Source organism: Fringilla coelebs (genome assembly GCF_963513975.1).
Source record: "Fringilla coelebs genome assembly, chromosome: 3".
Taxonomy (NCBI): Eukaryota; Metazoa; Chordata; class Aves; order Passeriformes; family Fringillidae; genus Fringilla; species Fringilla coelebs.
The window spans coordinates 88,624,776-88,650,031 of record NC_140030.1 but is presented as its reverse complement, the minus strand read 5'-3'; the positions used below and the strand labels follow the sequence as shown (position 1 = coordinate 88,650,031).

The following is a 25,256-nucleotide window of genomic DNA, read 5'->3' as shown; positions in this document are numbered from 1 at the left end:
GTAGAAAAGTAAGATTTTATACTGCTCGACAGTGTTTTTCAGCAGAATTCTTGTAGCACCTATTTGCATTTTTATACCTTGTAAAATAAAAATGTCATGGTTTAGGTCATGGTTTATTACAGTAACATGGAAATGTGAAAGTAATCAGGGAAAGTATTTCAGGCTACTTTGAAGACTAAATTCTAATCTTATCACTTTTATATCCTCCTTTACCATAACCCACTGAAACACTGATTTCCTGAGAAGGTTACCCTTGGATTTGACTCTATAAAATGATCCAAAGCACTAACATATATTAATATAATAAAGGCTACTTGGTTTCTCAGAAAGACCATGCATATTTTAAATCCAAGGCTGGTTCATTAGCTGGGATACACAGGCATAATACCAGATGAAGATCTGACCCATTGTATTTAGTGGTCATGAAAAGTTTCGGACCAATAGCTGTGGCTCTTGAAACCCATTCAGGCAAAACCAGCTTTCAACAATGGTAGTGGAAGTTCTCTTGTGTTGCCCTGTGAATGTATGTCAAACCTCACCTGGAAGTAGCTGGATGATCCTGAAATCCTTGGCCTTTGAGAAAAAAAATTGTAAATACTTTCCTTTGATACAGATTTGCCTAAACTCTTACAGTCTAAATTCATATGGAATGTGGACCCATAAATAGATGAAAAGTCTGGTTCATCTTTGTGCAGCGTTTTCATTTATAGAACTCATTAAAAATCTTATTCCATGTAAGAGATGAAAACAAGGTTTAGTTAAATAGGGAGATTTTGAGCACCTGCTGCAAGGTGGCTGTCAGTAGTGCAGACTTTTGAAAATTGCACATGTAGCACCAGTTGAAATTATCCCAGGAGAAAGAATCAAGGCCTCTTCACTACAGGCACCTGACAAATTTATCTAAGTATGTGAAGGATGCATGATCACCATTTGCCAGTACATGAATTTCATAGTACACTGTTTTGTTAGACAAATGCTGCCCAAAGCCTTCAAATTGAACTGTGCATGCAATTATTATTTCTACTTGTACCAAGTAGTAGCAGTTTATATCTCCTGGCTGTACAGAACAGACACTTTTCTAATTTTGGTTTACTGTGTAGAATGGTGGAGTTTGATAAAGAAAAAAATATGAGTCAGAAGCTGCTGGGACCTGAAAGGTGTTGTATTTGTTTAGTTAATTTGATGGGAAAAAAAAAACAAACTGAAGAAATCCAAGCTCTAGACACAATTTCTGAAATCACCCCAACAAATTCTACTTTATTTATCTTGAGCATTACATAAGAGTGCATAGGGAATTACACAAACTTCCATGTTCTGTATCAGATGCTTGAGGAAGATAAGCAATATTAGTAAACCACGTTAATCTACAGGTTTTTACCTTTTCTATCTATCATATATCTCTAAACCCCAAAACAAGCAACTAAATGAACCCAAACCAACCATGAAACCCCACAGGGTGAGGGGAGAAAAAAAACAACCACAAAAAACTGCCCAACTAGTTTCCTCACTTTATGTATAGACAAAGTGAGTGTAGGATATTGGAGTAGGCAAAATAGAGATACAAGGCTACAGCTGAGATATGGTTGATTGTATCTCTAAGCTATTGTGAAAACTGGAAAAAGGCAGTTATTTAATTGAGCTCTCCAACTATTTGCCTGGACGTGGTTCTTTAAAATCTTCCTTTCTCTATTTAGTTTCTTGTTTGTGAAGCAAATAAATATGTATGCACTCCAGGTTTATTGTTACATATTTAATGGTACAGTTCAAAATCATTGAATATTCTTTTTCTATGCTTCCCAGAATGAGTGCTCATTTAAATCAGATATTATGAAAACCAGATGACTAATCCTAAATTCAGGTGTACTACCACTCAGGCTAGGCAGATTGCTAGTTGATCATGCTAAGATGCTCCCTTATCCATTATTGGATCTGAAAAAAAGGAGGATTAAGAATTATCTGACTTCTCAGTTAATGTGCAAATCATCTAAAAGCTCGGCTTAGAAAGGTCTTAGAAAGCAGAACAGCACTAAAATAATAATAATGTCTTAAGAATTTTTTAATAATATAAATGTGCTGTATCACATTTTTAGAGTAAAAATAGAGTTTTGTAGTTTCTATCTCAGATGGTCTTTTATCTCTCTCTTCCTGTTTTTGTAATTATGTATGAATGTCCTAGAACTCTACTTCTAATTAAAATTTTTTTATTGCAATTAGAAGTTGTCACTTGGGACAAACTCACACTGTTGGAATTTAATAACAATTATAATATTTTCAGGCAATAGTAGAAAATAATTTGATAAACATCTTTGGAAATGAGTGTTAATCTATTTACTTTTAACAAAGCATAAGGCAGGGAAGGAAAATTATATCTTGGGAAATATATTTGCATAACAGATCAATGATCTTTGCAGGGGTTTTGTCTGTAACACATATTTCTAGTATCTTTCTCTGCTCTTGGTTATGGTGAAAAACACCCTTCATTGAAAAGATTGAAACACTATTTTTCTGTATATTCAAGGAACAGGAGAGTCTGTGAACCAGAAGGCATCTCTTAATGTTCCCTCTTTGCATTTTTAGGCTAGTTCTGCTGTTTGCTATAGTAATATTTGTTTTAGCATTTCTATCACTCCAATATGTATACTTGCCTTTCAAAATCTGTGAAAAGTATTTAAAAAGAAAAGAGAAAATGCTAGTATTTCAAAACCCTATTATAATGCATTTTCAAATATGTCAGACACATCTTTGTTAAAATTAAACCAAGGATTGGTTTTGAGCGAATAGCCCTATATCCTTACAGATGCTGTGGATGGATGCATCTAAGCTGCTTATTATATTGATGGGTTTTGCTGCTCTGCAGCAAATGAAAACAGGCAGCTGCTTCCTCCATCAAAGCAAAAAGCAGCCTGAGTTTTTATTAAACGAGTGTTCATTTCTTCTATTGCCAAAATTCTTACACAAAACAAAAGAGCAGTTTTAGCACATTATTGCTTAACTAGACATGAACAACTGACAGCAAGTGATAAGCCTGTCTGCTTTTCACAACTGGTAATCATTTTTGGAATAGATGTTTTAATATAGTTGAATATAAAATTTTGTAATTTACATCTACAATGGTACATAAATTTATAGATCCAGTTTTTTGCAGGAGAATGAAGGCTATAATCACAAAAGGTTTGTCCCAGTGTTGTTTAATTTTTAATAACTATTTGAAAACTAGGTACCCCCCCCCCCCCCCACCACCACTCCCAACACAAATTCATTCATTTGAAAAAGATGTTAAAGACAATCATACCAGTAGATTTGTACAGTTCGCCAATTTTCCTCATGGAAGGGATATGCGTACATTTACAGCTTTGACTTGTTACTGTATTTCCACATCAGTTCCACTGAGCTTCTTAAGTTTGTGCTCTAAAAGACATTTGCAGATTGCAGACCATCATGTTTCTCTCCTAGTCGTGAATAATAATGAGAGTGAAAGTGAGAGATACAGTGCTGAGGCCATTTTGCCTAGGCTGAAGATCTCAGCCAGTGCTTATACATATTTTTCAATGATCTGAATATCATGAATTCTGCTTTAGATCGGAAGAAAGACAAGAGTTTTCTACAAAATATATGTGCATAGGGAAAAAATGTTTCTCTTTATATTCTCTTCTATTTTTTTCTGGTGTTCTTGTACCTTTTCAAACTCACTTATAGCATTCCTGCTGTGGAAAAGTAAGCTAGCCATTCCCTCTGCCTCAAATTACTCCTCTTCACTGGACTTAAAAGGTGGTTTGCCATCTGCAAAAGCCAGGTGCAGTAAGGCACAGATATAAGGGGCTACTGTAAAGGCTATTAAATAATTTTATGTTTTCACAGTATGTGCATTTATTGCTGAAGTTACTCACTTGTAAATACTCTTGGGGTAAATTTCAGAATGGAAAACCTCAGATTGGACAACTGGACTTGCAAAATATGTTAGCTCTTAAAGGTGCTGGTATATGAGGTGGTGAAATCTCCAGAGGGACATAGTATTTGGTAGCTGTCCTCCTTTTGAAAATCTGCTCTCAAATTCATTTTTGTAGTAAATAATTCTACAAAATTATTTGTAGAATTATTTACTACAAAATGGTTCCAGGCACATCATCTGCAACTAACTTGCGATGATGACCCTTTTTTATCTGCATCTGCTGTAGATAGGTGTAAACTTAAAATTTTGTGTACTGAAAACAGAGTGAAACAACAAAGGTTTTCTTGAGTGAGTTTTTTCCTTGCTTAGCAATTTCCTCCATTTCTTCCTTTTACTAAAGTGACCAGGTTTGTTTTTGGATTATTATGAAAGTTATTTTCTATGGAATATTTTCACTTCTCTATGCATGCATTTTATGGTATCTTCAAAATGAATATTTGTAGTATTAGTGCCTTATTATGTGTGTTTGCATTGTTTAATTCAATAACTTTACGTGGGATCTTAGGTAGCAGGGATTACCGATTATCCTTTCATTTGTCTCATTTTGAGTGCTGTGTGAATAAGGGAATGAAAATAAAATCTTCACTTCCTGACTATCCCAAGCAACATTTTTTAACAGTAAAATTGTATCGAAAAGGGGGTTGAGGTATGGAGTTTGAAGAAAGTTTGGAGCTAGAAATATTTTTGAGAGCTATGTATGCCAACTAACTACAGCAGTGCAATTAGTTGCAGGTAATCTTTACTCAAGGAATTACTCAAGTTAGAACACCCGTGTTATATGTTACTACCAAGGTGTATTTGGCAGACATACACAGTGCCTCCACCTTGTATCTAGTCTTAATTGTGCTATTCATAATTTCATGTTTTACCTTTGACTTGGAAGTGAAGTTTACTGCTCCACTGACAGAAGGGCTCATAATATTGGTTAGAGTTTAATTTTGAAATTCACTCCTAAGTACTGTGCTGTTGAACCTTGATTTTGATCCACTCTCTTACATCTCTAGCAGAGGTATTACCCTCAGATCTGCTTACCCTCAGCAGATGGACAGTCCTTCTTGCTGTGCATGGTGGTGTTGATCCACAGAAAAACTATCCAGGATAAAATTATCAAACTTATCTTCCAATATGGCTTGAATACAGTCGCCTAGTCAGAAGAAAATAAGGTTTTATACTGTAATATTAGGATCATGACAATGCTATAATACTCTAAGGATGGAAGAACCTTATTTTATGATCCCAGAATTCCTTATGTTATATTCCTAGAATAGCTTTTCCTAGTAAATACCTTAGTTTTGGGGATCTTCCATCTTCTCTACAGTCTTTTAACAGAGGTGATGGGGAATAATTGCCTGTCCAGACAGGCCATTAATTTAACACCTCTGCACAGTCTATTGTAGTGCTAAAGATTTTTCTTCTCTCCACTAACCATGTGTCTCGGTGTGGAAGGATAAAAAGTGCCTTACTTAGGGTCAGAAAACAGTTCATCATTGCTCAGTGCAGTTGTTGGTATGACTTTTGAGACATTATTCATCACTTTGCCTGAAAATGCTTTTTCTTTCCTCTCACTTTGATGACTATTAAAGCAAATAAGGTGATTTCATGTAGTCAAGAATCAGGACATACTAGAAAAAGTATCTTTTTGAGTGTATTCATATGGGGAAAATGACTGACTTTTCAAATTTAAATTGTCTTTGCTTTTGAGGGTAAAGATAGGATTTGTACAAAATTTACTTGAGACTTCAAATGAATAGGAAGACATCTCATGCTTTAATAGAGCAAATAAAAGACAAAATTTGAATGTTGAGATCAGACATCTGTACATGGGGTGGTGAGAAGTGCTAGGGAAATGTGAAAATACTTGCAATTTGGTTTAGCTTTGAAAGTAACTTCTTAATTTGCTAGCATGAGTTAAGCACTTGTGGGACAGCTTTATACCTCCTACTCAGAGCTCTCAGGGACAGCTCACCTGTCACCTCCACTTGTCCCTATGTTTCCTGTGTGTAGTGCTGGCAGACAGTAGAGAAGAGTCCCACTAATCTTGCACTATCCCAGTTAAAGTAATCAGTAGCTACTGTGATTTCTTTGTACCTGTGGAGCACTGCTGAGACATAATAGCTCCAATAGTCAGATGTCTTTCTTAAAAATACACGTCTCAAAATTCTTTCCTACTGACATGATGTTCTTTAAGAGCTTCACATCAGATCTCAATATTTGGTTAACAGCATTCTGTAAAATATGTGGTAAAAAGCAACAGGAGGAGAGAAACAATTTTTTTTTTTAAACACTGGATAATTTATTTCTGGTAGACAATTTTCTGTACTGTCAGAGTAGTCAGCATTTTCAGATTTGTTGCAGAAGAAGCACAGGTTTTATGTAGCTTTGGACTAGTGCTCCAGCTGATTGTTATAACGCAACATCCTCAGAAGGCTGTCCACACATGGCTTAGCCATGTGGCTTGAAAGTTGCTTTAAGAAACTATTGTGCCATGACTAGTGCAGAAAGACCTGACACTTTCCAATAGCAAGCACTATGAGAGTGATAAAAAAACCTTCTGTTTCTTTCCATTATTATGATTTTTAAAATTTTGTTCTTCTGTAGGAAAAGCTTGGGTACCTTTTCTTGGTTACATCATACCTCATGGTGTAAGGAGGACTTGGATTATTTTTCTCAGTCTTCCCATAAATTCATTCTTTGTGTCTAAGTAACTCTGTCTCTGTCTCTTACTTTGGTTCCTGATGTGCAAACTTGAGATAGTAGAAATTCATGATATCATCAAGTTCTTCTGAGGTAGACTCCATTGCTGTGGTAACATTTTATGATATGGTGACAAGCGCTGTAGGAATGCCTGCGTTTTTTTGATGCATTTATAGCATTTCCTTATTCACCATTGTACAATTTAATGATGATATTTTTCTACTCTTTCTACTGTCATACACACCATAAATCTGTCTGGAAGTAGACATCATCTTTCTTATGGCATTTGTGGTGAGAATCCTGCTCCATTCTAGTGGCAAAAGAATACTTCAGGAGTAGAAATGAGCTGTGTCTCTGTCCCATGTCTTCAGACATGCCCATTCTTGAGGGTCTCCTTTGAATGCCAGTGCAACTAAATTTTTTCATATGTTTCAATAGAGATTCCAATGCTTTCTGGCAATTAGTCTCTGTGTTATCAAGCTGTAGATATCAAGGTGGTAAAGGTTTTTAAAACCTCCAGTAAATGTCACAAAATATTTATTTTTGCAAAAAGAAACTCTTGTTTCTCTCTGTTCCATCATACAGTGAGAATTTTTAGCCCCTCTCTCTAGGACTTGTAGAATATTTATAGCCTTGAAAATATAAGCACCATTTGGGGATCTTTTGATATTCTTTTGCCTATCCATCTGTAAACAGTTTGCTATCGTGTAAGTGATTGTACATGTAAATAGGTAGCATCCAATGATGTGTATTTATAATCAAATTCAGAAATCAAAATGAGAATAATTTTATTTTAAATATGAAAGAATTATTTTAAGTGTGTTCACAGGAAACTTAATCCATATCCATATGTATGTGTTTGCAGGAAATAAATTATACTTTTTACCACGTCGTAGTGGTTGTTAATTCATAGGAATTCTGCATTTCTGCATTACAGCTGTATGTTTTCTAACAGAAGCAGAACTATCTTTCTTATGCTTGCAACTTCAAAATGTAGGTCATTGTGTTGGCAAATGTAGGTCAGAGTGAGAAGGAAGAAGATAGAATGCAAACTCCTCCACATGGATCTTTAAGCTTATCCCTGTTTTGAAGGCAAAGAGGCTTACCTACCTGTTCAGGCACGTGAAGCTTTTCCTTTCACTAAAATTAACACTGGTATCCTGGCTGCTGGCTTCTTGGCTTAGCTGGGAGCACTGTGTGCTTCCACACTTGCAACTTGCTCATGAAAGGCCTCCTGACTCCTGCTTCTTTAGCTTCCAGATGCTTATACCATTGCTGAGGTGACTCTTCCTTCCCTGTGGGGGAAGGCAGCGGGAAGGAGAGCTGTGCTTGTTGCTGGCATCTGCCTACAGAAAAGCATTGTCCTTGCAAAGGTGCTTCACCCTTCTCTCAGCACAGAGCTATCTGATACACCTGCAGTTCCAGCCGGTATCAACATTGAAATGGCAGCAGGGGAAGGAATGGTGACCCCTCAGAAAAGATTCAGTGACACCATTCAAAGTGCCCTCTCAATAATAACTGCAGAAAAGTGAGAGACATTTGACTGAGGGTACTGAAAAGTCAGATGTTGAAGGATGTTTGCTACAATTGACTAGTATTTTTAAAATTCACTCAGGCTAGAAGTTTGCTATGAAAGCATTTCAGTTTTTTATGTTTGTGTGAGGGTTTTTGTAATGTGAGATAAAAGTATTATATATGGTGTTAAATTAGCCATGTCTTCACAAAATATTTTAAAAAACTTTTATTGCTTGAGTATACACCAGTCACTGCAAACTGAAATATTCTTTATGTTACCCACTAAAATATTTAAACAGTTATTATATTTATTGCGAAATCTGTCATTTTAGCATATTTCAGTGCTCAAAAGCATTGAAATGCTCAAAGGGAGATGAAAAACTCTGTACAATTCTTAGTGTATGTTTCACCAAAGAATGAGTAGTCTTGTATGAGTATTTTATTTTAACCCTTAGCAAGCCTAAGCAAAATAGCACATTCAAAAACACCTGATCAGACTGAACTGTCATAAACAGGACAAATACAAGTATTGCATTAGTAGTTTTGTCATACATATATATCATTAGTCTATTTTTTTCCCTTTAAATATCTTTTTAATGCAAAAGTTTTATGCAAAGTTTTGGACAAATCCTGTCTTGGCTTTTGCTTGATCTGCCATGCAGTCAAGACATTTTTAAATTTTCATTATTTCTCACTAGGAGTAAGGGTAGTTCAGAATACTTACTGGATAAAAAGATGAATTATATTGATGATGGTTTCAGTCAGGCTTTAAGTGATTGAAAGGATGACAGTTTTTCTCCCAAACTCCTTGTTCTGTTAAAAATGTAGTGATGTTTTTAGCCTTGAGAACAAAATATGGTAAAAATGATCTATGGGATACACATATATAGTAATCTGCATGGAATTCAACTTACTTGTCTAGAAATATCTAAAAGATGCTCTATATGTCAAATAAGTTTACTGGAACTGTTGAAATATCTGTAGTTCATAATATGAAGTTTGTGTCCCAATTCTTAATGTCGTGTGTTGGTGAAGAGGGGGAAGTCAACTCTGGATTTTACCTGTGGACAGACATGTAAGCATGGTTTTTCATTGCTAAGCAACCACAGATTAAAAACACATACAACCATAATTCAGCTGCATATGCCTTTGATTCTCCTTCTTTAAACTTGGGGAACCTTTGCAGACACAACTCAAGTTCCTGAGTATGCGTCTGGTTTCCTCAGGCCCTCTCCAGCAATGAAGTCTGGTGCCTGCAGGAGAGCATTCAAGGCACACAGGATCTGTGCTGCCCTCTCCATGGGCTACAGCACTTTAGTTGGACATTCCAGTCAGGTGGGAAGCTGGTCTGGCAAAACAGCTGGTTTCATGAGAGACTGCTTTTGAAGAAATTAATTTACATGGAAGCCTCCAAGTAGTTGTCAGTGCTGATGATGACCAGTGTAAGTGTTATGATGGAAACTAATGAATTCATGAATAATACAGATTAGGTGCAGAAAGTGTGATTGCTCCTGGCTATTTCTTTAGGAGAATGAGGGGAATTCAAATGAAAATGGCAGGGAAGCAAGTATAAAATGAGAGAGGAGGGGTTTCTTTATCCAGCAGGGTGAAACTGTGGTGCTTCCTGGTGCAGCTCTGGAAAGTTTATTACAGAACAACCAGAACAATCCTTCAGTGCCTGTTAAGAAGAACTTACCACTTGTATTTCCTCTTCTCCTTCTTCTGAACTTCTTGAGCCACAAGTAGAAATCACACTTTTATTGCCCTAGTCCTGGATTTGTTCTTAGCATGTGCTGCTAGTCAGTCTCCCTTACAGTCAGATTGATGCCTGACATAAAACAAACTAAGAGAAAAGGAGCTAAGTAAAAAGAAACTGGAAAGAAATGGAGTGACTGTAGGATGATGATGATGTAGCTAATGAAAAACTAGAGGGCTTCTGTCCCCTCTTGGAAACAGGCTACAAGGCAAAGTTGGCCTTTCATCTGGCCTGGTACAAACAAGTTGATGTTCATGTGAATGCCAAAGTGAATTAAATTTTATGTGACTTTAAAGTCTTAAGTATTGGATGTATATGTGTAGATATTTGTGTATGTTTATGTGTGTGTGCATGCATCTATACATTTCTGATCATTAGATGAAATCTATGAAATACTCAATTCCAATGCTTAAATCCTAGGTCTTTTTTATTTTTCTTTATTCTGTTTTATTATGGCAAATATAGAAAATAAAACACTGGGTAGAGGTCTGCAAATGGTAATATGCATTCAGATATTATTTTAGACCAGAAAAAGGCTGTTCTAAGAAGGCAAATATCTTTGTTTTACAGGTCTCTGGCCATCTGAAGAAGTGCTGGCTTACTACTGCCTAAAGCATAATGAAATATTCAGGTACAGAGTTAAACATAAAAAGATATTTTCCAATCTCTTGGTTTTATTGTATCTGCATGGTAAAGATTGCTATGATTTAAGTCTTCAGATTAAATTTAAAATGTTCAAGGTGAAAGCATGTTGCTCTTAACAAAGAATTCTGAGCTGCCTTTGGGTACTAATATTGCACAGCAAGCTTTCTGCTATATGTCAAAGACTTTTGATTTCCACTCAAGGCGTTTTATTTCACTTTGATTTTTGGGAAACAAAAGTGAAGCTCCAATCGATCAGTGCTGATTGTGAAGGTCAGGAAAAATAAGATATTCTTTAAACTGACATCTGTTGCAAAAGCAAGCAAAATATTATCTGATGAAATACATAAAAATCACTGCATATAGTAAGAGGAATTGGCACCCATTTTTAAGTGTTGTGAAACAGTTTTGAAACATCCTTCACTTTTATTCAAAACTTGTAGAAGTCAGCTATCAAGGCTCCAATAGGAACATCTGAATATAAAATCCATCCTGTATCCACTTTCCTTCCCCTTGACTATACTGAGATTTGCACTTGAAATCCTTGAAGTTTCATTGTCTGGAAGATGAATAGGGTGCAAAACAAGCTATTATAACAATATATTTGGAGGCAAAAATTCTGTTCTGTGTGAGGGTTGTAAGGCAAATACCAAGTAAACCAGACTTGGATGCAAAATCCCAGTCTGTGTAAATATGGCGTTGGGTAAAATCGGGCAGACCAAACTGGAAGTCCCTGCCCCTTGTACCAAATGAGCAACTTGCTTAGACTCCAATCTGTAATCAAAGGCTGTCGGGTTTGTTGTTGCTGCAATGGCTTCTGAGGTATTAAAAAGTCTTTTTTCCCAGCCCCGTGCTCGAAGAAGAAGTCGGGATTCTTCAGCTTTGGTTTTCAAGGTTGTTTATTTTCTCTTATTTAATACATTCTTTTTTGGACCTGTGGAGGTCTGTCCAGCAGGTCAGGTTGAGGCACCCTGACTGCCCTCAGGGCGGTGTTATCTTTTTATACTAAAAATTACATGTACTTTATTTACAGTAATTTTCCAATACCTATCACCTATGTTAGACAGTCTGTCTCTATCCTAAACCAATCCAAAAGTGCCACCATCACAGTAGAAGATGGAGGACAAGAAGAAGAAGGAGTAAGACAGGACACACCCAGATTCCTCCATCTTGCCTCTTGAACTCCCATTCTAAAAACCCCAAAATTCTGCTTTTTCACCCGGTGATAAATTCACTATCATTCTATTCAAACCCTTGTGGCATGTAACTCCTTGCACAAAGTTGGTAATTGTTTCCATGGGTTAAAATGGAAGGCACAGGTGTCTTTGACTCTGTGCCCAGGGCTCTGAGCCCCCTGCCAGGGTCTTGAGTCCTCCAGGGCAGTCAGAGGAATGTCCTGGGTTACGAGAAAGGACCTGGCACCAAAGTGTGCTGTGGTTCATAAAGCCTCATTCCTGCTCCATCCACCACCTGAACAAAGTGTGGCCCACTAGGGGAGGCAGCTCATACACGCCTGATGTGGCAGCCGCTGCTCCTTCCTCCCAGGTTGGTTGTGTGCCTTCTGCTGCTGTAGTGATGTCCCTGTAGCACTTTGCTGTCTGGCCCCATGCTCATATGTTCTACTTCTTCTCCAGGGCTCCTGACAGCAAACTTCTTGGGCTGCTCACTCAGAGGGTATTTTCCTAGTTCGGGTATGCAGGCCGCGATATTCAGAGACAACTATCAGTCAAACTTCCACGGAGTAAATGGATAGTTCCACATCCTGATTTCTCAGGATTATACCCTTCTGACAGTACTCTCAGAGTAGAGTTTCTTATGTTAATTTTCATTTATAAATGTCACTATATATTGCCTGAGAGACAGATACAACTTTCAAAACTTGCTAGTAAGGGAATTTGCACTGAAATAAATTTCATATGCATAAATATTTGTGTGTATATATGTATATGTGAATGCTCATTTTATTTTGTACATAGAAATTTGGTTCAAAATGCACTAAAAGCCTTACACTGGGTACTTTCTGTGTTTATTTCAGTAAGTATGATCCTTATAAAGGAGTAAGTGCCTTGTAAGTCTTATATATAACCCTATTTATATAGTTTTAATATATAATACACTTGGTTTAGAAAAACTAAAACTTATTTGAGGAAAAAGCTATAATCATTCTGTTTAAAAATCCTAATTGCAAATTTCCCCATATTTTTTAATATTATTTACTGGATTTATGTACAGCTTGTTCCTCCAAGGTATGTCTTTCTTTTGTCTCATTTTGATTAAATAGGACATCTAGACTTTTTTCAAATAAAATTTGTGGTGTCTAAGAAAAATAAATCTAAAAAAAATAAAGCCGTCCAGACAGTGAGCATTATTATACAGTCATACAGCCTAGTCTGCTCGCCTCAGTGAACAAAATATCAGCATCTTTATACTGATACTGATATGGCATCCTAGATGCTCTTCCTAAATATCAGTGTTGAGCGAGTAGGGAGGTGACCCTTTCAGATGAAAATAGACTTTCAGATGTTAATGTTTTAAGGGAGAAGAAAAGGTGCACCAAAAGAAAAGCAACCAAGAAACCCTCCAAAACCAAACTCCACCAAACAGTTTAGCTAAAATTCCATTTTCCGCCTGTCAGAAGTGTCTCAATGGGAATGCTCCTGCCAGCTGTAACAGTTGCCGCAGATTTTACTATAAAGCAGCATGTTCCCAAGCTGAGGCTCTGCCTTGCCCCAGACACTGCTTCACACACAGTTTCGGTGCAGGGTCAGCATCCCTCCCTCCTCCCCTCCTGGGGCAGGCCGTGGCTCTGGAGGACATTCTTTATGGCTCCCCCTGCAAGCTCCCATCCGGCACACTCTCTGCGCCAAATTATATTTCACATGCATGTCTTAATAACAGCACAGTATGGTCTAAGTTAAAAGCAGCCTTTTAGACCATGTATTCAGCCCTTTGATCGGGCTCAGTTTAGGCTCTTGACACTAACTTCGTTCCGTTTTCTGAGGCTTAACCGTTTGCTGTTCCCATCGTTGTTCATAACAGCATTGTTTGTAGGTCACTTGCAGTTTTAAGTGCTAATTGAAGGATCAGATTTCTTCGTGTGTAATTATTTTGTGGTATACGGCTTGCTTTAAAACTTCTCTTTTTAATATAAAAAGGCTTTTAGGCATAACTGTATGGAGAGATATATAAATAATATTAATTTCCCCATTTACTTCTCTAGCTGTTTTTGCAAGAATGAATGTGGATTAACATTGTTATCCTTTCCTAACAATTATCTTTCGCTACTCTAGCTAGTTTAGTTCTAAAAGACAGAGCCATTGACAAGGGAAAAAAGGGAACCTTCTCAGATTTTTCAGCTCAGCGGTGGTAATGTTGCACTGAACACTAATGAGGGAACCCCCACTGATTTGCCTGCTTTGTGACTTTTCTATTTCATAATTATTTTTAAAACGCAAAACGACATGAGGTAGCCTAGTCATGTCTCTACAACTTCCTGGTAGCTCAGTTCTTACTGCAGATGGCAATTTGTTCTTGTAACATATATGTCTCTCTGACCATTTTCATCTAATTTGTATGGGTTCTACCATTTCCTTTCTCTCTTTCAGGGACCTTGCTGTGTGTGAGCTAGGGGGTGGCATGACATGCTTGGCTGGGCTCATGGTAGGTCTTTTCTCAATTCCAATCCCATTCAGAGGAAGAAACAAAAGGAAAAATGTTCCAGTGCCTCCAACTGCTGGGTCAGAGAACTGTCAACAGCCTCAGCTGCGGTCAAGCTGCAGAGTCTTGAGAGACCTTCTAGATTGACTTGCTTTCGTATCATATTGATTTTATGGTTGCCTCGATGAGCAGAAACATTTTACCTCAGTGTAGTCAATATCTTTTGTTGTGACATTCCAGGCCACGTACTGTCTGTCTTTCATTGCCATAGCCGAAGCTTTTTTTTTTTTTCAGATTATAGTCCCATTTGCTAAGATACAGGAATAGCCTGGCGAATCACAGTTGGAGCACCATGATATAGCTGCTAATGTTTTGCCTGCATTATTACACCAACAAACATGATCCAGAGCTCTCGGTAATTAGATTCTTTTGAATTAGATTGGCCATTCAGGAGAGTCGTTCACCATTCTCTGGGTTCTGAGTCATGTATTCAGGAGATATTATGTAGCAGTGCAGTGCATTAGACAAGTTTTTATGTCTCTACAAATAAAAGCATATTGTTACACTGATTGGCATTTGACAAACCTGTCGCTCTTATACAATGTGTCGAGGTTACAGCCCAATGTGCGAGCATGTCAAAGCTCACAAAAAAATTACCCTTACAAAGCCATCTGCCTGCAATGCAAAGTTATATGAAGGGCATCAGGCAGTCAGACAGAAGCAAGCTGAAAGGCAGAGTGACAGCCTTGTATGATGGCTCTACTAGATAAACAGAAGCCCGCAAATGAAAGCCTCTCAGAATACCATCATCGGCTGTCACAATGCAATTACGGAACAGAATGATAGCAAGATAGAGGCTCCCGCAAATGGAATGATAAAAGTATTGACTGATTTGATTGAATGATTAAAATAATGCAGACATAAAATGAAAAAAGATTGAAGATTGTTACAGAGAAATAGGTGAGGAAGCATGATACTGAAGGCTTGTCACTCCTGTCTTCACTTCCACACAGACAAGCATATTTGCTCATTGTTTGCTGTGCTCTTTTTTTCAGGTTGCTATTTCTGCAGATGTCAAAGAAGTTCTGTTAACTGATGGAAATGAAAAGGCCATCAAAAGTATCCTTATTCAGATAGAAAACTGGTTTGTTGTGCTCGTTCCTTTTTACTGGCTGAGTAACAATCGATATAAAGACAGACAGCATGGGGCATATTAAGAAAAAGTCCCCACATAAGTAATTAAAAAACAGATGTGGAATATCTCGAACAGAGCAGCAGCTTCCCCCATAATAAATGCCACATTTTCTCTGTTAATTAAAAATGCACGTGTTGGTATAGAGTATGTACTGTAGTAAATATTTGCCCCGTGGTTGAGTGCTGGAAGATTCATGTGTGCATGCTGCACATTACAGGAGGTGTAGCAGGGAATCAAATCATCAGCTCCCCTTCATGTATCCGTTTTGCATAAGGGCTAGATTTTTTTTTTCTACTTTCAGATACTAGCCCCTTGAAACATACTCAGCATTCATATATTTTCAGAGCTTTTCCAGTATATGTTAAAATGTTTCATTGTCGCTGCTAAGTTATAACTGCCTACAAATTGCCCATTTAGTCTGCTTAATCAATTACCAATTTATCATTATTTCTCTTGATGTAAGATTGCAAAACTCCTCTGTCCCTTGTAGGAAGTATTTTATTGTATTTCTTGTATTAGAATAAATTGCTATTATGCCCTTCTAATATGAACAGATAGTTCATAAAATTGAGCTGGACTTGGGTTAAGCAAGAGAATGAGTGAGCATAATTTGTGCCCACATTAAATATCAGCACAGAACAAGAACAGATATATATGGTGAATACTAATAGCCCTTAGAAATTGAGAGGAAAAAAAGGAAGATATCTATTTGCTTTTGTTCCTTGATAATCTTTCCATTTACATTTTCAAGCAGGCTAATTTTTCAGGTTTTGGCCACTGCAGCATCAGAATTATTTCTTTTTGATATTTGTATATATTTGAGAGCTAATGTAGTGAGTACTTAGTAAAAAAAACCTTAACTAATCTGTAGCTTAAATGAATTGCAGTTGCTGCTGTTAAAACAGGAGACATTTCAGTGCAATAATATTAGCTACTACCTTTAAAAAAACTTTCTCAGAGGTAACTGAGGTAACTATAACTGCTGACAACACTTGAACAATTTCATGTTAAAAACAGTCAATCCTAGATCATATCTGTTAAAACTTGAAGTAAGCCTGCTAAAAGTCTCTTTTTTCTTGAAAAGGCAAGTTCTCACATGTTTTCCAGGGATTATTATTTTGTTAAATTCTAATATGTTAGACTGGTGTCTTAAGAAGGAAGTTTTCATTATTCTGTGTATTTTAATCAGCACCACCCTTCCAATCTTTCTTACATGTCATTATGAAGATAAAAATGTAGGAGAAAAGAAGTGTTTCAAAACTAGTCTAACAAAACAAACTCATGTCGTACAGAAGCATAGATGTTTAACAAAAGGTCATTTTACCCACAAAAAGCTTCAGGTGGCCTCAGTAATCATCAAATCAGCAAATGTCTTGCATAGCAGATTCCATAAACATACCTGAACTTTTTTGTAATTTAGAAGTCTTTTTTAACAAGGAAAATTGGCAAGTGCGAAAATATTCACTCAGTCCTTGGAATTAAACAAATAAAAGTGCTTTTATTCCTGAAAAAGATACTGTTAATATTTTCTAATTATCACACCTTAGTTTTTCACAATATGTTTTAGAAATGTCTTCTGTTCCCAAAAGTCTCACAAGAGGTCTTCATCTGTATTCACTCAGTGAATCCCTTTCAGGGAAGTGATTGGTGGAAGGCTCTAACAGGAATTTATTTTTCTTTTTTTAACATTTGGTGCTCGGAAGGCTCAGCATTCAAAGTGCTTTTATTGTGTTGGATTTTACAATGGGCTTAATATTAGCAGGGTGCCAAAGTGCAGCAGGCTAAGAACTTTACTGTGTAGGTGAAATGTATTCTTAAAAGTGCACATAATAAAATTTCTGTTGCATTTTATATGGTTTATGGACTTCAGTAGTAATTTTATGATCTGTTTTACAGTAATTTTCTTTTGCATTCTTTTTTGTGGTGACTGGCTGTAATAGAAGTTTAGGCTAAATTTAGATCTGTTTCAGCCTCACCAGACTCACTGAAATCAGGATAGAATTTTAGGTGTAATTGGAAGTAGCATTCACCTCAAGTGCCACTGGCTACAAATTATGCATTTTTGCTAGTTCTTATTATTGCTGATGGTATTTTTTTGATTGTTTAGCATACCAAATTAAAGTAATGTGGGATAAAATACTGTTTTCTTTTCTAGATTCTGCTCTTCAGGAATAGTTAATGTCTAGTATTATGGTTTTTATGTAGGTATTATAGATTAAAATAATCTTGTTTTAAAATTACTGTTTACATCTTCCCTTTAAATTTCTTAGGAAGCTTAAATTACATGCCAGTCATACTATAATATCCAAAAATTACTTTCCAAAAAGTAAAAGTGGTTGTCAACAAAAAAGAAAAAAAATCCCTGTCAGAAGCCAGGAAATCACCAAGCAAGCCTGCTAATTATTCTTAATGGGCAGGATGAGCACATTAAGAAACAAATGAATACATCAGTGAAATGTAATTGAAAATCGACCTGGCAATAGTGCATTGCATCTGAGAATCTGCTTTTGTATTATCAACATCATCATAATTATTGTTGTTTTTGTTGTTGCTATCACTATTCAGTGAGCATAACTAACAGCTTTGCTTTGTGAAATCTCAAGCTTTGAGGATTTGATTTTTCTTTTGATTTTTGACATGCTTCCTATTAGTCTCCATTTCATACTGCCACATGAAGTATTCACTATGTATGTTTTCAATATCCATATTAGGATAGGTTATTGAAATGTTAGAAGCTTAAAAATTTTTACAAATGAATTAATCAAATAATTGTTGCCATTCTAACCCTCTCATTGTGAAATATATTGCTATATTTCGTATTAGTCAATGATCTTATGTATGATGTTTATGGAGGTTTTTAAAAGGATGTTATGACTTGAGTTGCTAGACCATTTAAAAGACTTCACTCCGTTTGCTTATCATGAGAAGGTTTGAATTGATTCCATAGATCGTTTATATTGCAAAATCAATAAAATAAAGACAGGTGTTACTCCTTTTGCCACCTTGTTCAGAACTTTATTGCTAATTTAGTGTGTTTTATCTAAGTTCTTTCAGTATCATTTAAATAAGGAAAGTTTTAGGATTAAAACTATAGACGATTCAAGTGAATAATAGAGATAAACATGAGTTATCAGATTCATCCCCTGTTGTAATTTTGAGTGATATGCATTCAGATACAAATTTTTCAACTTACATTATCTCTGTCACATAAGTCAGTCATGAACACCAAATTTTATTTTCTCAAAAGGCTGGAAGCATGTTTACTCACTTTGATATTTCCAAATCCAAGGATGAGGTTCATTTTAGTAAAAATTGTCTCCCATTTCAGATAGGCTGGGTACTTTCTGCCGTAGCTCTGCTTCTCACCATGCACTGGTGACTTGAACTACTGTCTGAAAGCACCAATAGTACAAAACATGGTTAGAGTGCACTGTAGTGTATGGATTTTCCAACAGTCCAGGGAAATTTAGGTTAGAAGGGTCATGTTTAGCCTGAATGCCCGAAGATATGGGCTCCTAAATTATTTTTTAAATCTAGTATTAACATGTTTTTAACCATTATTAATAGTTTTGCTCAGTTATATAATTTAAGTGCAGTGTAGCTAATTTATCAGCAATGTTATTTCTGTGCCAGATTTATGATCTGCTCATGGAGTTATTTATGCCTTCCTTTTGCTGCCCAGGTGTAGACCATTCATTTACTACTCCTCATTGCATATTGTGGAAACGATTTAAAAGGCACATCCAAACTACAGAGATTTGTTTAAACCAGTTTTCTGTCATTCCATTTCTAGGTTTTACTTCACAAATACCAGTTCTTTCCAGTGTTTGGATAGAGACTTTCCTGAAATAACTGTTCTTAAACAACCAACTCTACTAGGAAGGCAAATTATGTGGTTTCAGCAAAGCAAAGAAAAAGATATATCAAAGCAAAGAAAAAAGGTATATCAACAATATTTCAAATTAGCCTGACTCTTGTATTCAATTTTCTTATTAGAGCACTTTCGAAATATCTGACATATTTTGTGGACCTAGAAACATCCTTCTAATTAGCATCAGATTTCCTATACCTTAAGTAAAAAAGAAGGATCTTTTACATCTTTACCAGAAATGTCCGTTTAAAATAATTATTTACATTTGAAAGTGAACCATTCAGGAATGCATGGATTCACACTGAGTAACAATTAATGTTCTCAGAGTTTTCACCTACTTGCTATACCTGTGCATTCCAGTGGCTTCTCACTAACTACGTGATCAATCATGGCAGTTATCTTTGTAGCCATAGATGACTGGGCCCAGCTTCCCCTGAAAGTTTTCCTTGACAGCCTTTGCTTTAACCTGCCTGAATGGATACCCAAATTTGTGACTTGAACTTCCAAACTACAAGAAGCTGAGACACAAGGCTGAGGTACTGTTGTGGTATTTAAGGCACTTATTGCTTTCCACTCTTTTAAGGTGATTCCTAACCATTCTCAAGAAAGCAAATGGACTAGAAAATCCTTTGCCTATAGGTTAAGGTGCTCCTGTTGTGTGTTGGATTCACCCAGACAGAGCCAAGAACATAGGCATATCTCTTGTGGGTAGGTTCATAAAACACACAAACCTCCAAAATCTCAGTCTTAGGTATAGTGATAACACTGAAAAGTGAAAAACAGCACAAACTAGAGTGAACATTTAGTGCTTGTAAAAATTTTGGTTCTCCAGGGTTGTAATTCTTATATTTGTAAATAGTTATCTTTAAATATCTGAGGTATGGGACATCTTTTTTCATGTCCCTCTATAGCTACAGGGCTAGAAATTCCTTAAATGAAAGAGTAAATAGAAGTAGGAAACTAGAGCAAATTGCTGCAGAGACCTACGGCTGATGTGCTGGAGTAGCAATATAAACTGAATGCTTCTGATAAAAGATTGACTCTTAGCACACATTAAAGAACAAACAGACAAGAACATTATGAAGGTGTTATACATGGAAAATAGTTGGATTTGTTATTTTTATTATTGATCTAGTTTGGTAGATAATTCTTAACAATTGTACTACAGATGTAAATGAGATCATCACAAGAAACCAAAATGCTGGAGTATTTAAGGCTCAGAAGGTGTCAAGCTGGTAAGACTGTACTTTTTTAATTGATTGTTTCATGTACTTCTGTATTAATATAGATGTGGAATGTATGCAAATGTGTGAAAGTGTATTTCTATAGATGTGAAATGTATGCACACATGTGACCTGTGTTACTGATGCTCACACAGGTGTGTATATGTAAGTAGGTAAGTGATGCAAGAGAGAAATTTAAAAGTATTTTTAAAAAATAGCAAATACAGTATGATTAACCTTGGTGACAAACCCTCTCTTTCCTTTTTATCTTTTTTAATTTACACTGTGTCTTTTCAGTCTGTAATTTAGTGCATGGTTGAAATTTGTCTGCTTCAAAGTCAGTGCAACCTGTTGTACTGTAAATGAGATTTGGAATGAATGTATCTAAATCTCTGTCAGATTTCATTTTAAATAGCTCTAAAAATTTAGGATGACAACAAATAGCATTTGCCCCTGAGGTAGATGTTGTTGGAACATCCATGGGAGGTTTTTTGATCATCCTGTTTGTGTGATCGTTATTATATTGTCACTGCAAAGACAGATGGGGAGATGGGAACCAAGAATAGTGTATTCATCTCTCACAGTACTTTAAATTATAAAGCACTTCATATTTGTGGTATAAGGTTTAGAATTAGAAAGCTGTTACCTAAGAGCAAATAGTTCACTCTTATTTGTGTATTTAAAAAATTTTTTTGATGACTCACATTGCAGAGGAGCACTCAGTCCTTCTAAAACTGGCAAAAGTAAAGCTGAAAAAGGGCTGAGGAAGGCAAAGTATTAATGCAGAATAAGCTTACTTACATAGAGGGTTAAACCCATATGGTTTTAATGGCTGTCATTCATGTCACTTAATCCTATGCCTATGTAGCCATCCTATGTTGAGAAGTTAGTTCAAGTGAGCACTTAGGGCTAGAAAAATTCTGCCTTCATTAGGGTGTGCATGCATATAAGTTAGAGATACATCTCTGCATCCTAATAAGAGCCTGCCAAGTAGACAGAGACTGTGTGGATCTCAGGAATGGTCTTTCAGGTTCCATGTGCTGAACACCTCTTGAGAGCAGCCTCAGACACTCTGCTGAGGAGAGGCTGTGTGGTATGTCCATCCAGAAGCTTAGACTTTTTTTTTTAGGTTTCCAGTCGTTCTATACTTTGTGTGAGATTTCAGATTTCATCCCTTGTCAAGACTTCAAACCTGGTCTTTTAGATATCAATCAAAAGCACATTTTCTACCCTGTCCTCATTTACATTTATCTAATGCTTAAGGTCATTTGTGATCATTTGAGTGTATTTCAGCATATGGAATCAGTGAATAATAGATTTCAGCCTCATGCTGTGAAGAAAGATTGTGTTTTTACAAGACATGATGTTGTTTACTGGGTGTTAATAATCACTAATTAATAAACATATCCAGACGTCATAAAATGTTGCATTTTAAGGAGTAAAAATGTCAAGTGTTTAACTTCTTGAGTGCAATAGCGTTTGAGGCCTTATTTGCATAAATAAAATAATTAAATTACAAAATAATGTGAAGTACTATATAAAAACATAAGACTCATTATAACACTTGATTTTTAATTCTGCATTCTTAAGGCTTTTGCAGATTTGTTGTACAAGTGTAAAGTTTTATAAAATGACTATTCAAATGACTCTCTAATGGATTCATCAGTCCTTCAGATTCAGTAATGACATGATGCAGTAACAAAGTTATATGATCTCTTCTTAATGCCTAGAGGGAACTAAAAAGCTGGTGTGAAGTCTGAAGTAACCTTGATTCACTTTCCTGCAGATGAAAACCTTAGTTACATAGTGGTTGTAGGGAGGAAAAAAAAAAGGATTAAAAAACCCACAAGAAAATGCACAAAGTGTAGTGTTTTGGATGGAAGAATGCAACACTGGCAAAGTGACATTCAGTAACTTCTTTTACATTGATCAGATTTTGCAGTCAAATGAATATAGTGATGTCTGTAAGTAACTTACTGACCATCAGTTTAATCTGGAGAAGGCTTCTTCTTTCCTATAATCATTTAGACTTGCAACTTCACAGTGGCCAGTGCAAAGTTAAAAGATTTCTTCTGTATAGAAGATGATTTAGAATAGACTCTTCCCACAGCACCTTTATTTTATGTCAGGATCTTGCACTCTGGGACAGGAGCAGAAATTATCAGTATGAGAGTCAGTTTGAGACTGTTCTGGATATTTAAGTCTATGCCTGGAAAGTATGTCAAGACCTGCATGGAGCAAAAAGGAACCATCTGGTATCAGCCAAGAGAAGTTAGATTAGGACAAGCTGCCATACATTTATTTATTTAGATTTATACAAAATGCAGTAAATGAGCACTTATCTAGCCCTCTGCCAAGTCTTGATTATTGTTTAAAAATACAGTAATGTAAGCCAAACTGGCAGTTTGTCATATTGTGTGTTATAATGTAATAATAGTAAACAGTGTACTTTGCAGTGGATATACAATTCTATTTTATTTTTATTTTTCATTAATATGCCCAGGATTTCTTGCTTACATTTACTAGAAATAGGTACAGTACTACCAAGGTACTAGTAATGTCTGGCCATAGTGAAGGTATTAATACCATGTATGGATTCAACAATTTTATTTTTTTTACAATTCAGAAATTACCCATGAATTGCATGGTTTACCCTATAACTTAACATATGTTTCTTTGTACCATCAGCTGTTACTGGTTTGATATGTTTTATCATTGACATCATTTATCATTGTTTAACATGTCCACCAACCATTAAATTAACAACGAAGTCAAGAAATCCCCACTCCTTGTTTTCTGTTTGTTGTAATGGGGAAATCTTCCTGAAACAGCTGTTAGAGTAGTAGAAGTTTGAAAAGTTGTTATCACAAATGTCATAATGGAAAAACTTCACCAAAGAGGAAGGCTTGCAATGTATTCTTCAGACTCAGTCTGTCCTACCGACTAGGGAATTTGTTCTTCCTTTAGATTTCCTTGTCTGAGAACATGGGAATCTGTAAAGAACAAAAGTGGAGTTCTAATTGCTGATATGAGACCTGTGAAGTTCTAGCTGTGGAGAAGTCTGTTGTTTTGCTAAGAGTTGCCTCAGAGAGATTCCATTTCACATGAGAATGTAAACAAGGACATGTAACATCAAGCCAGTAACAGAAATGCTTGTGGCAGTGCACCCTTTGGTTTGATTAGTAATAGTCTATCATATCCTCTTTATTCATTCCACAGTCATCTTTAGAACCCACATCAAGAATTAATGACCACGTAACCAAAAAAGACAATTCCTTCTGCTTAAAGACTAACAGATAGGTTATAATTTTATTTGAGATTTTAGTGTTCCTTACCAATGTAATGAAATTACAAGTTTCCAGAACTAAATTTATAATGAAAAAAAACTTTCAAAATACTGAATGGCATCCAGCATAATGGTGGATGAGGTCTCAATGACAGAGCGCTGAACTATATTGTCCTGATTGTGTTCTTGTATTACTTTCCTCTTTATAATTGCACAGGTGAATATTTTACCTTACTGCAATGTTCTTCAAATATGTCAGCTTCATAACCTTCCTGATTTCTACTGGTCTTGTAACAGGTTCCATCAATGTGGGACAGACTTTCTCTCTGTTCTCATTCATCAAAATGGCCTGAGTGTTGGTAAATTCAAACTTTTTGAAAACATTTTATTGAATTTGCTGTGTTTGTCACCTTTGCAACCCTAAAGGAATCCCTTTCTTCCAGCTACTTTTCCAGTCTCCTCAAGTAACACTCTTGCATGACAGCATCTGTAGGTAAGGAGGAAGCTGCCAAAAGGAACATTTCCTGCTCTCTGGTTAGGAAAAAAAAGTTGCTGGTGCCTACTCACTTAATTTGATCACTTCATGTATATGTGGAAAGAAGGGTCTGTATGCTCATGTCCATTCTGAAGTTGTAGCTCTTTATCACAGAAAACTCAACTCAGGAGGAAAGCATTCTACACCTCTGATCATACTTTCCCTGCTCAATATCTTTTTCTGTTTCAATCTACTTATTTTTAGATGACTGTGATCAGTACTGATCACAGTACAAAGTGTGCATAAATAGGTATATGTAGTGGAATAATTACGCTTTTTGTTCCCCTTCTAAAAATGCTTAACAGTGATTGGCTTTTTTCACTGCAGTTGAGCACAGAGCTAATAGTTTCATGACACAATCTGTCACAACATCAAGAGCTTTCCAGTGACGGTCATTTTGGAGACCTTCATTTTCTGTATCAAGGGATAATTATTTTTTTCAGCTGTGCACTTTGCATTTATCCACACTGAATTTAATTTGCCATTTTATTCTCCAGTTACTCATCCTTCTTTTTCCTTTTCCTCCTTTCATCCTTTTGCAATCTTTCACAGTCTAGTCTTTTCCTTACTATCTTGAATGACTTAACATCAGCAAACTTTGCCACCTCAATGCTCATCTCTTGTAAACATGTTGACTAGAACAGGTCCCAGGGGAAGTCCACTGATTATGTCCCTCCACTGTGAGAATTGACCATTTGCTACTACCCTGTTCCCTGTCTTTTGTTCTATTATTTAGCATCATGTCAGGACTCTTCTTCAGTGACAGTCTGTTTTCCTAGAATGTTGATAGTGAGGGTCTTTGCCAATAGCTTTTTGGAATCAGAGGCAGGCTGTCTTACCCAGATCTCCCTTATCTGAATACTTGTTAAAGCCTTTGAAAAGCTCAAGGTTTGTAAAACAGGACTTCCTTTGACAGAAGACATACCTAAAAAG

The 25,256-nt window shown here is 36.2% G+C and overlaps 1 protein-coding gene across 1 annotated transcript in view; it reads left to right on the top strand.

Moving 5' to 3' along the window:
- Positions 1 to 25,256, top strand: part of CAMKMT (calmodulin-lysine N-methyltransferase) — a 213,643-nt gene that overhangs the window by 158,802 nt on the left and 29,585 nt on the right. Inside the window, exons 4-7 of the mRNA XM_084201793.1 lie at positions 10,485 to 10,545; positions 14,162 to 14,216; positions 15,269 to 15,332; positions 20,448 to 20,514. Of these exons, the coding sequence (XP_084057919.1) occupies positions 10,485 to 10,545; positions 14,162 to 14,216; positions 15,269 to 15,332; positions 20,448 to 20,514 (247 nt within the window). The remainder of the gene's footprint in view (positions 1 to 10,484; positions 10,546 to 14,161; positions 14,217 to 15,268; positions 15,333 to 20,447; positions 20,515 to 25,256) is intronic.